At 46.8% G+C, this 12,341-nt stretch overlaps 1 protein-coding gene across 2 annotated transcripts; it reads left to right on the forward strand.

Annotated features, from left to right (window-relative positions):
• The first annotated feature begins 2,322 nt into the window (after positions 1-2,322).
• On the forward strand, positions 2,323-12,265 carry LOC101168729 (probable E3 ubiquitin-protein ligase DTX2). Of its 2 annotated transcripts, XM_023962898.1 has the most exons (9): positions 2,323-3,272; positions 3,647-4,235; positions 7,171-7,229; positions 9,038-9,256; positions 9,789-9,856; positions 9,945-10,112; positions 10,733-10,894; positions 11,449-11,538; positions 11,808-12,265. In XM_023962898.1, the coding sequence occupies exons 1-9, from the start codon at positions 2,963-2,965 to the stop codon at positions 12,045-12,047; spliced, it is 1,905 nt and encodes a 634-aa protein (XP_023818666.1). In that variant the 5' UTR covers positions 2,323-2,962; the 3' UTR covers positions 12,048-12,265. The 2 variants fall into 2 exon arrangements, with proteins under 2 accessions (XP_023818666.1, XP_023818667.1); XM_023962899.1 differs by lacking the exon at positions 9,038-9,256.
• Positions 12,266-12,341: the final 76 nt, after the last annotated feature.

Below are 12,341 nucleotides of genomic sequence, written 5' to 3' on the forward strand. Positions count from 1 at the left end.
TTTAGGTTCACCTACGGTGGCCCTGAAGTTCAAATCACATCAGCAAATCACCCAAAGCATAAAACCACATTAAAAGTTTACCACGAAAAATTAAAAAAAGCAAAACAAACGATCTGACGGGATGATGATGTTTGTCTACATTTTTGACAGGAAGTTATTTGGTACGAGGCGATGTATTCCAACAGAAGAGATTTCTTGAAGCTTCTAGCCCCGCCCACTGCAACAACTTCTTCCCACGGTTCAGGTAAAACCTCCTTCTGCTTTCCTTCTTCTTCAAAACTCAAACATTTTCATCCAATCAGGGATGTCCAACCATTGTTTTACACTTTCTGTTTTTTTTACTTGTTCTGTCCAACAGCTGAGCACACAGCTGACTGCTGAAGGCCTTTTATGTTGGACAGGTTTGACTGGGCACACAAGGTATATATTTGAATAAACCCCTTTTCCCAGAGAACTCAGGGATCCCTCTTACTCTCCCCACCTTCCTTGTATGTGTATTTGTGTGCATGCATGTGTGTTGGAGTCTATATTGGCACTTATAATTGGCGGGTAGGGCACTGAGGGAACGTCTTCTGCTTGTTGGAGACAGTCTTTCTCTAAAAGGATCTCTGAAGTTGGTTCCTTCCTGTGATGGAAGCAGTCGCTGAAGGAGGAAACGCAGCAGCAGAGGCGGCGTCCTGCAACCATCATTTCAAATCTGACCGTCGGCGTCTTCATCCATGTCTGAAGCACATGAGAAACTAAAGACTTTCCAAAGGGATTTACATTTTTCACTGAAGATTTGATAGAACTTGAAGCTTTTCTGAGGATTTGATTTTTATTTTTGTCTCCTAAGGGATCAATATCGGCTCCTCACAATCTTCTGGACTGGAAGTAAGGAAGGAGGAGGTTTGTGGACAAGCTGTAATCCCAAAGATGCTTCTGCTAACGCTCCATAAAAAGCAGATTTACGGATAATTAAAAACAGTCATTTATATTTGGCAATAAACTCTCTGGACACTGTGTCTTTTTGGAAAATTAAAAATGATGGTAGGACATATATTTTTACTGAAACGGCCTCGTCCCAGTTTGGTTTTCTTTATGATTAAGGTAACTTTATGAAGCGTTTGGGTTTAATCTCCTAAAAGCGTACAGTCTTGCAAAAGGAGAAGTTTGCTGCTGCTGCAAAACTTCAAAACTTTCAGTTCATGAATTGTTAATTTCAGAAAGATCAGGAAGGTTTCCTCATCTTTCATGTGGCGGCTCTAAAGGTGGAAACACTAAACATGAATCCTTCTACCAGCAGTGCATTCAGGGCTTATTCACTTTTTCCAAATGTTTTATGTCTTGTTTCAAATAGAGTAAACCTCAGGGAGGCGTCAGTTTATTAAATGAAAAGGGCCTTTTTGACATTTAAACCTTCAAGGCACCAGAACCTGGGTTTTTTTGCATCGTTTTTCTTTATTTGGGCCTCAGAGGTCCACAGACATTCCCTTTCTGACATGTTCTGCTGAATGAAAGCTCTCATGCAGACAGGTAGGTGTCCTCTCAAACCCAACCGACTCCAGAACCGCGGGTGGACGTCAGTGAAGCCCACGCATCTCAGAGATGATCCGAGCAAACAGGAGACACCGGGGTTTCATTTAAGCCTTTGACGCACTATTGATGCAAACCGATGCTTCTGCTTCATACTCACCTTAAAGAAAAAACAAAGTGTTTTTTCATAAAATTTCCGGGGGTAAACAATTACTTAGTTTTCTTTTATTTTAAAATCTTTTCTTTTTCCCAGTGTCCAAAAAACAAAAGTGTTCTTTTTATGATTTTGTGCTATTTCAAACAACAATAAAAAAAAATTTCACCCAACATTTGCTTTAAGGGATTTCAAACATTTTTGTCTAAACATATATTCTTACGTTGAAATAATAATAAATAATATGATTGTATTATTCAATATTATAGAGTCTCTAATATAATTTCTATTGTCTATGTGGAACTAAGTTTTGAAGTTTAATAATAAAACTGTAATATTTTATGTTTGGAGTACCATTGTACAAATGTAAATACTAAGATCATGAGGACTTGGTTTTAACCAGTTCGGAAAATTGTGACATTCTGACAATTTTTTTTAATGTAATTCTTGTGGCAAATTGAACACATCTTTTATTTTTTTACAGTTCCCTTTGATCCAACAGTCGTAGTTTTCTTTTGCTCAACCTTTCCTCTTCTGAGTATTTTGTCGTACCGTTTTGTCTCCGTTAGGGGGCAGCAGAGTTTTTGAAGATTCCAAAAAGAGGAAGAGGTTGTTGTTTTAAAAGAAGAAGAGTGTGAAGTTCAGGGAGACTTTGTAAACGTAATTTTGAACGGTAATGTGTTCTTCTTGAAAGGTTATTTGTTCTTTGGTTAATAAAGCCGCGTACTCTGGTCTTTGAAGTGTTTGGCTTTAGAATTAAAAAACACACAGATCTACTCAAGAAATGTACATTCTCCCATCTGTCCCCGACTCACCACAGACTTTGAAAAAAAAAGAGGTAATGAAGGACGCTTTTTGTATAGTGGGGTTTAAATGTAAGCAATTTAAAGTCATTTAAACCAGCAACACTAGCAAGTAGATATTTATGTTTGTTTTGTGCTTGCATGTTTTTACAGATTAAAATTCTGTTTTACGAATCTGAGTTGAGCCAACCTGTCATCGGTTTGAATGCAAAAATTCAGAGGGCGCGTGAAGGCAGCTGGTGGAGCAGAGGAGGAACCTTAGCAACGCAGTTGTAAAGCTAGCGTTTCCCCTGATAGAAATGTCAACATGCACCTTGGTGTTCACGGAGAGCGCGTAGTGTTTTACCTGCAGGCCTCTTCATGCTCCCACGTTCATAATGAAGCTCTTTAGTGAGCCAAGCTAGCCCCGCGGACTTTGGCTTTGTCGTAGCCCCGATCGGCTAGCTAGAACGAGCCGCCGTTAGCTTAGCTAGTACCTCGGTCGGTGAATATGGCGATTGTGTCTGGATCGTGTTCCCGGGTGAGCAGCTCCAGAAACGGGCCGTCGGTGTCCGCCGCGCCGTCCCCGTCAGTCGGACAGTCTCAGCCAATGATAGCGGTGTGGGAATGGCAGGACGACCAGGGCTTCTGGCGGCCGTACAGCGGCCAGGTCTGCTCCCACATCGAGCGGTCCCTGTCCCCGCGGGGCCACCGGGGAGCCGGACCCAGCTCCACCAGCGTCTGCCTCGGACAATCAGATCCCAGTCTGTCCCCCTACCTCATCGACATACCGAGCCTGAAGCAGTTTCGACAGGATACAGGTAAACCGCTTCAGCACCACACCTGAAGTCCGGATTCAGATCAGAGATTCTGGTTTCCGTCGTTCATTTTGTCTTTTTAAACTGCATTTCTGAGAAGATGATGTTGGTTCAGTCAGCTGGTCTAGAAAGCAGCAGTACACTTTAAGTTTATTTTATTAAGTATACTTGAGTACACGTATAGCTAGAATACTAGAGACTATGTAGATTTAGTGAAGTAACTGAGTATTTCTTGGAACATTTTGAGTCCAGGAATAGACAGTATGGAAGTGAACTTCAAGTGCATCACTTTTAGTATAGACCAAGTACCTTTTGTAGTACTCTTACAAAGAGTACTGTCTTGCTGAAGGTAAACTCATTTGCGGGTTTTTGTGCAGGAACCACGCGCTCCGTGCGCCGGTCTCTGTTCCCCCAGTCTTCGGGCCTCGGCAGTGGCGTTTACTGGGAATGGGCCAACGATGAAGGGGGCTGGACTCCGTACGAGACCAGAACTTCCATCCTTCTGGAGCACAGTTACCAGGCCCGCCAGGGGACCGCCGACCTGGGCCCTCACGGATACAACTACATTGTGGACCTCACGTCTTTCGCCCAGGTCAACAAATCAACGGGTTTCAGACGGCAGGTTCGTAGACTGGGCAACTCCCCGTTCCCGCTGGCGTCCCCGGGGCCCCCGGCTGTCCCCTTGGGGCCGGCCTGCTCCTGCCAGCAGTGTTTGAGCCACAGCAGCACGGGGCCCATGCCCAGCCGCTCCCGACATTCCTTTTCTTCGGGGAGTCTGAACCGACCCGGCCTGCAGGGACCAGGAAGGGCAGCCGCGACCCACCCCACTTCCGTCTACTCGCCGTATCCCCGGAGGCCCCACTCTGTTGGGGGGATATCCTGGGGCAGCCCCTGGCTCCCCCCTCCCTCTGCCAGTCAGATCTCGGCGTCGCACCTGAGCGGCTCCGCCAGCGCCAACGGGCTCAGGTGGGTTCCGCCTCTCTGTCCGGGGTTTCTGGTATCTGCTAAAACGCTGCCGGTCCCGTTCCAGTCGCCAACACGGATCTGAAGTCACTTTGTGGGGTCAAATGGTTTTACCTGAACAAATGTGGGACAGACATGGATAAAATAGGAACTCTTACATTTTGATTTGATTTGATTTTTGATTTGAAATGGTTTATTTCAAGCAATCAAGGAAGAAAAATACACAAAAACAATACAATCAGCATATTTTATTACATGTTTTATCTTTATCCGGTTCAGAACTTTTATCAGACAGAATTAAGAATCTTTTGGTGTCAATAAATCTCATGATAAAGATGAATTTCTTAATTATTATGTAAAAATAGACATAACTCTATTTTAGAAATAGCAAATGCAGATCAATTATCTAAAATATAAGCTGATTATATTCATTAGAACAATGATGTATATGATTAAAAAATAATACTATATCAGTAAAATAGACATAACACTGTTTCAAAAATCTTCAATATCAAAAATTGATCAAAGTTCAAAAGTTAAAAATATGTGCAAAATTAAGTTTCATTAAGAAAAACCATGAATCCATTTTTGGAGCAAGTGAAGTAATGTAATTAGAAATCACTCATTTTAACCATCTTCGATAATTGATTATGCATTATTTTTATCTTTATTTTATCTTTTTTTTATTTTAAGGTAGTTCTGTGAAATCAAATAAAATGAGAATAAAATCCTTGGTTGTGTCTGAATTCCCACCCTAACCCCAAACTACATAGTGCAGCACTGTGTAGCGCCCTGAATGTTAAAGCGATTCGGACGCCACGCTCACTACTTGTATTTTTTAGACGGCGGATATGACGTCATCGATTTCACAAAGTTAAAATCGAACTGATATGAGCGTTTTTGGACGAGTATTTATGAGTCTACTGTCTTCTGAAGATAAAAACATTAATGATTTATTAAAAAAATACATTTTAATGCATTTTTTTTTTTTTGCCAAAAATTGTTTCGACGCAATGCATTGTGGTCTATATGTGCCGTTTTTTTGCAGACACTTCTGGGAAATTTCAAGGGCACTCCATTTTGACAGCACTAGAAAATCACTATGTAGTGCACTCTATAGGGGTTAGGGCTGGAATTCAGACACAGCCTTTGTTTTGCCACCAACAGTGAGAGGAAAATGCCTTCATGGATGTGATGCATCAATTCTGTAAATACAGCTTTTGTCGGCGTTGAAAGCCGCCCTGCTTTTGGTGGCAGCGAGGATTTGCTCTGCTGGGGTTCTTCCATTTCCCACCCGCTTCTCTTCCTGCCTCATCGCTGAGCCGCCCTGCAGGGCAGCAAAGTGTTTTCTCAGGCTCACTTCCTGTCACTCCTGAGTGCATCGTCTGACCTTCCTTCCTCTTCAAAGCGGTTCCTGTCCTCAGCCGGGCTGAAGATCCAGACCCTCCTGAGTTCTGCTGGATGGGCTTCTTCTCCAGACTTCCACAGTTGTTGCTTGTCCTAATGTTCCCCTTGGAGGTGTCAGGATGCTGCTTCGGAGCCTCAGGAAGCTCCTCCTTCCATCTGGTGGTTCTGCTTCAGTTCCTAAAATGTTCTGATGAAAGCTCCAGAAAGTTCCAGTAAAGGCATTAAAGAGGCAATGTTTGGCATTCCTCCAGAGCTGCTTCTTCTCTTTCCACACAAAGGCAGCTTGAGAGCTCCATACAGCAGCAACTCTCTGGGCTTGGACCGGTACCGGTCCGTGTGACAGTTGGTACCAGGCCGGAGAGAACAAAAACCGTTATTTCTAATCTAATTCTGAAGGAAGTTTTGGAAAAACAACCGACTTCTGTCCACCTCATTCTCAGCACGTGTCACGCCGCTCGGTCCCGTGTGGAAAATCCATCCGCTACCTTCGAAACCGAGACCCAAAAGCTAACAAAGTTAACAAAAAACAAACGTATTTGAAAAGCTTCTTTACTCTGAAAAGATCCAGAGAGGAAACGGAAGAAGAGCCTTCCACTTCAAAATAAAAGCTGCATTTAACAGACAGGAACCAGGAGTCTTTACTCCAAACATGGATTTTTGTCTCCTGCTGGATTTTAGAGGAAACTTTGAACAAAAGAGGATCTTGGTGTTTATTCTTTACAAACTACAATTAGATTTGAAACTTTATGTTCTGTCAGAGCGTCATTCTCAGATTCCTGCATTGGATGCTGCTATTGTTTGGGACAAAAACAGATTCAGAAGGAAGAAGATTTCACGTTGAGGAGAAAATTCTCATCAACATTTTTCAAACAAGCGACGAGTCCCGGTCTGGGAATCCCCCCCGCTGTGGAAGATCTTCTCATTTTCTTTTGCAAAGTTAAAAGAAACGTTCTTTTGTTGGTTTTCACGTGGAGCCATGAAGCTCAGAGACCAGCAGGTCTTCCTGGAGAGTTTGGATCAAAGTTTCAACATACGTGGTGTTTTTCCTGGAGCCATTCAGCCCGTCCATCGTCTTAAATCTGTCTTTCATGCTGATGTCTCCAGGGTTCTGCCCCCCCCCCCCCCCCCCCCCCCCCCCCGCCTGCTTGAGCAGAAGACATGAAGTTTAGTGTTTCTTCAGTGAGGCTCCGCCTCCTCCCAAACCTCAGCATCCTGACTGAAAACTCCTCCAGAAGATCTGCTTGTGTCTTTGGGTCTGGGGGCCAGAGAGGTGCAGATCTTCACACTTTGAGGGGCTTCTGTTGGGACTCTTGGCAGACTGCAGGTTTGCCATGAAGGAGCTGCTTCCTTCAGAGTTTAGGACCAACAGGCGCTTATTTTTCCGTGTTTTCTGGCTGACGTTCCGACACGCCGGACGTGACGGCCTCCGGAGCCTTCCGGATCATCTGCTCGGTTCTGCCTTTGTTCTGCTCTTCCTGTGCGTGTCACGTTTGTTGCTGACGGGTGTCTCTGTCTGCTTCCTGCCCCGCAGCGTTCCTTCCATCCCCGTGCAGCTGAGCGGCTCCACCAGCGTGAGCTCCGCCCTGGCAGGTAAAGGGGGTCACCGACCACCCGTCCTCCGCCTTTCCTCTGCTCCTGGCGCGTGTTGGCGGTCAGGGAGGTCAGGGGCTTCAGACATCACCATCTCACAAATTCCATCCCAAACCGTGGGGATCAGATCAGCGTTGAAGCTCAGCGCTCGCCGTCTCAGCTGGAGCTCTCGCATTTCTTCTGTTTTATAGTTTTGCAGCGTTTCTTCTTGTTTGAACGGAGAACAAAGCCATTCCTGCGTTTCCACCCCCAGAGGAGGCCCAACCTCCCCCCCAAGAGGGATGGAAAGGGATGGGCGGGGTTAGATATGTGTCCAAATGAAACGGGGGGCTTATAGACAAATTTGAAGAAGAAAAAAGAATACATTTGTTATTTCACGTGACGTCTGTCTTCTTAAATGGCCCTTTCTTGGTGCTGAATACAAACGTTTCCTGTTATATTATGCTCCATCGAGTCACCAATTCAACTAAATAGGCGAGTGAGTCTAATGTTTTTAGCCTTCATCATTACTTCATTGAGGTTTTGTTTATGTAGATGATTGGTCACCAACCCCCCCCCATGTCCCAGCAATAGCGTCACAAACGACAGACGGTATCATTTCCTCGCCACCATGCGGTAAAATGATGACGCCATATTTAGAGATGTGTAGATAAAGATTGTCTACTCGTTTATTTTCAACAGAACTATTGGGGTTTGAAAAATTCTTATTCGGTTCTAGTCCCGTCTAGTCGAGTCGACCAGAACCCCAGAAACATGCCTTTTGTGTCAATGCCTGCAGCCCCAGGCCTATTTTAGGGACATTTTGTATTCAAAACAAAGAAAAGTCGTCTTCACACCAGATGTGTTGAACGTAAAACCAAAGTTCGTGTTCTTTTTTTTTTTTTCTTCTTGTCAATACTTTGTGCTGAACTTTGTCTGTGTGCGCAGGTTTCATTTTGACAGCTGTGTAACCCCACAGAAAATCCCAAACTATCATTCTGTGGGGATGAAAAACAGGAAGAAATAATAAAAAATGAAATTAGGAAGATTTAAATCTGTCATTGCAGAACGTCAAACCCTAAAAAACCTGCAGCTGCAGAAACTCTCTGCTGTCCTTCTCTTCCCCTCCTCGGCGGTCGGGTTCTGGGCCGACGGGCTGCATGTGAATCATTACAGCCGCCGGACCAGAACCTCATTAGGGAGAAGCGCCGGACCGAGACCTCAGCAGATCATTTCAAATGGAAGGTCGCTGGTCTTCTCCAAACGCACACTTTTAATACTCATTTAGTGGTAATGAGCTTTAATGGTAATCTGTGCCAAACTTAATACAGTTCAGTCTGCGGTCGGGCGCATCCCATAATAATGCTGCAGCGTTAAGCAGCTCCTCTGCATTCAGAGTCCCGCTGCAGATGTTTTCCACGCCTTTGTGTTCCGTGGTCGTAATTCACGATGGTTGATGTTAAACATTTGACTGTAACAACAATGGGACATCTCAACCCCCCCCTCATGTTCCCAAAAAGGACGTACCTTTGCCTCCTAATATGGGCGCCGCCATGTTAAAACCAGTCGACCATGATTGGTGACTGGGACCAATGGCTGTCGACTGGTGTCAACGTGGCGGCGCTCGTGTCAGGAAGCACCGGTGAGGGATTTTTCCTTATTTCGCTCTTTGTTTGAAAAATGCGTCGCCGTGGCAACATTTCTCTTTTTGATTTGTTCCTTATTTCTTCCTCCCTGCATCTCTGCATCCGCCCCCCACTCCACTCCGCCCCGCCCCGCCCCACGTCACTCCATCCCATCCCACCCCACCCCACCCCACCCCACTCCAGGCATGGCCTCCATTTTGATGTCAGCAGTGGGACTCGGCGTGCACTTCACCTCCGCCCCCCTCCCTCAGCAGCAGCCGCCACAGCAGCATCAGCTGCCGCCGCCTTTCTCTCTTCCTCCTCCACCTCCTCTCCTGCCCCCAGCCAGCAGGCCCAGCAAGCCCCCCAGCAGCAGCAGCAGCAGCAGTTCAGTTAGGAGAGCAAAGAGGCAGCACAGGAGAGGTAGCTACCACACCAGCAGCCCCCACTCCACCTGTCCTGCTCCATCACTGCACTCAGGCTTCTGTCCTTCAGACTCTCCTCCATCAGAACTTCTTTCTGCTTCTGCCTCAGTTTCTTCTCTGAATCTGACAGACTCCCCCCGTTAAAGGGGGGGGCAGCCGTGGAGACGTTCTTCACGCTGAAACCTGAAGAAGATGGTTTCTGAAGAATCACTGAACCACCATGACAGGGAGGGGGGGGGGGGGGGGGGGCATCATTTCCTCACCACTTTCACTCCGTCCCATCACTGCTTTGTTGTTGATCTGGCTTCACCTTGATTGGTCTGAACGTAATCATCAGGTTCCTTACGGTGAGCTCTTTGTGTAGCTGGAATCAAATGGAGAGGATTTTTTCTGTGGTAAAAGTATTTCCTGGAGGATTTCTAAACCTATTTTGTGGAAATCATCTCATTCCACCAGACTCTCCTGGTCTTTCTTGGGTCCGTGTTTTGGTTGGGGTCCTTCAGAACCTCCTCCTGTGTTTTCTCCCACAGCGTCGGCCCAGAAACCCGAGGAGGTGATCCAGCGTTACATGGAGGCGGTGTCGGCGGTTCCAGATGAGGTATGTCATGTTCCGTGTCGGTTTGCACTCATTGGTGGAGGCAGAGAAAAGGGGCGTGGCTATGTGACATCACCTGTCAAACATTCAGGACTGCATCATCTGCATGGACCAGCTGTCCAACCCGTCCGGCTACGAGGCGGGCCCGTCCGAGGAGAGCAGTCCGAGCATCGGGCCCAGCAGCGTGGGGAAGTTCGTGCGATGCGGCCACACCCTCCACATGCTCTGCATGCTGGCTATGTACAACAACGGGACAAAGGTACGCGGGCCGCCGCCATGTTCACCCGGGACGCTCCCCAGACGGAGGGTGAAGGTCTGTTCAGAGTTAGAAGAGCCGTGTGGGAGAAGTTCTGCTTTAATAGTGAAGACCCGCTCTGCCGGGTCATCGGGTCGGCGTTACAGAGCCGGTATCCCGATGGTTAAAGACCTCCACCGGGTCACAGGAGCGCAGTTAAATGTTTCACATCTCATCCTGTTCTTCAGCTGCTTAGACGTCCTTTTCTTTAAGGGAAATCTTTAGTTTTACTTGTTCAGTTCCAGTCTAAAGATGACTAAACCGATGAAACTGTTGGATTTAAAGCAGGTTCAGATGATGATGATGATGATGAAGCACTAGAACCTGTGTCTGTGGGCGGTCTTCTTTGAGGAGTTGCTTTCTCCGTCCTGAACTCCTGAGCAGAAACGCACTTTGTTTCTCTAAAAGTCGTCTGGAAACGTGGCTCAGCTTTGGTTTCAGGAGCTCAGATGTTCCTCGGTGGGAAAAGCTCCACGTCTGACTGTTGGTTGGTTGTTGAAAGGTCCATTTTACTGAGGCTCCGCCTTCTTCTGTCTGAGCTTCTGTAAGGGGCGGAGCTCACCGGGTTCCCTTCTCCCCCGCAGGACGGCAGCTTGCAGTGTCCTTCCTGCAAGACAATCTACGGGGAGAAGACGGGCACGCAGCCCAAAGGCAAGATGGAGATCTACAGCATCGCTCAGTCGCTGCCCGGACACCCGGACTGTGGAACCATCCAGATCATCTACAGCATCCCTCCTGGCGTCCAGGTACATCCCTTCCTTCAGCTACCATCAGGACTCAACCTTTCCCCTTTTGGTTCTTTTCTAGAGATTTTCTGAACATTTTTTTTAGTTTTTCTTTAGTGATTTTGCTCGTCTTCACCATAGAAACCCGTAGGAACCCAGAAATGCCTGGTGAGCTGCGTTTAGGTCCGGGTTCTTCAATCTCTGCTCTTCCTCTTTCTGAATAAAATACCTGAAATTTTGAATTTTCTACCTTGTTGGTTGTAATATTTACTCTCAAAGTAAAATATTTACCCAGAAAAACACGAGTCTGAGATCAAACTGATGTTCATTCAGGTTTACAGAAACCAGATTCCAAACAACTTTGGTTTTTTTGTTTGTTTGCTCTTCATCTGACAAAGACAGAAACACTTTAGTGTAGAAAAAAATGTTTAAAAATAAATGAACTCACAAGTTTCAACCTGTTTTTGGTCAATTATGCTTTAAAATGGTCAAATTTAGGTTTAAAACACCAAAAAAAGAGTTTCTTTTGACTGAACTTGCAGTTTTATCGTTGTCTCTTCTTCTTCATCCTGCAGGGTCCAGAGCACCCTAACCCGGGACAGCTGTTCACCTGCAGGGGCTTCCCTCGTTTCTGCTTCCTCCCAGACAACGACAAAGGCAGGAAGGTAGGGGGAGGAGCCTTGGCCATCATCCCGCTGTAATTCACTGATGGAAAGTGGGATTAAATAAGCCGGCCTCACTCTTTCCTGAATGTGTGCTGCCCCATGTGGGGGCGAGGCGGTAGAAATATCACACAGGCCTTGAACTCGCCTCACGTGAACAGCAGGAGGCGCCACAGAGGAGACCAGGAGGCGTTCAAACATTTTATTCTCAGTCTTGAGGTCTTTCTGCTGTATCGTAGGTTGAAACGGGCTTTTTTTGTTTTGTCGTCGAGGTCCTGGAGCTGCTGAAGGTGGCGTGGATGCGGCGCCTCATCTTCACCGTGGGAACGTCCAGCACCACCGGCGAGCCCGACACGGTGGTGTGGAACGGCATCCACCACAAAACCGAGATGATGTCCAACCTGTCGGGCCACGGTTACCCCGACCCCAACTACCTGGACAACGTTCTGTCGGAGCTGGCCTCGCAAGGCGTGACGGAGGACTGCCTGAAGCCCGCCGGAGGCAGCAGCTAGGCCGCCCCCCCCCCCCCCCCTCCCAACACGCCTGCCAGACCGGCGGGGGGGGGGTTCTGTTACAAACGGACTTCTGTGCCGCTCTGCCGATCCCATGAAGCACTTTAGAGCGTTCCTTTGACTCCAGACCCAAACGCATGCAGTCGGGTTTTTTTTCCCAGAAAACGGCCGAGCAGTTCAGGCTAAACGCTGTAAATAAAGACACGAATGCAAACGAACTCTGACTGAAGCTCTCATTCCATCCTGTAAGCCGGTTCTGAGAGAGGTGGGTCATCCTGGAGATTCCTGCAGCAT

The sequence above is a fragment of the Oryzias latipes genome, chromosome 14, assembly GCF_002234675.1.
Source record: "Oryzias latipes chromosome 14, ASM223467v1".
NCBI lineage: Eukaryota > Metazoa > Chordata > Actinopteri > Beloniformes > Adrianichthyidae > Oryzias > Oryzias latipes.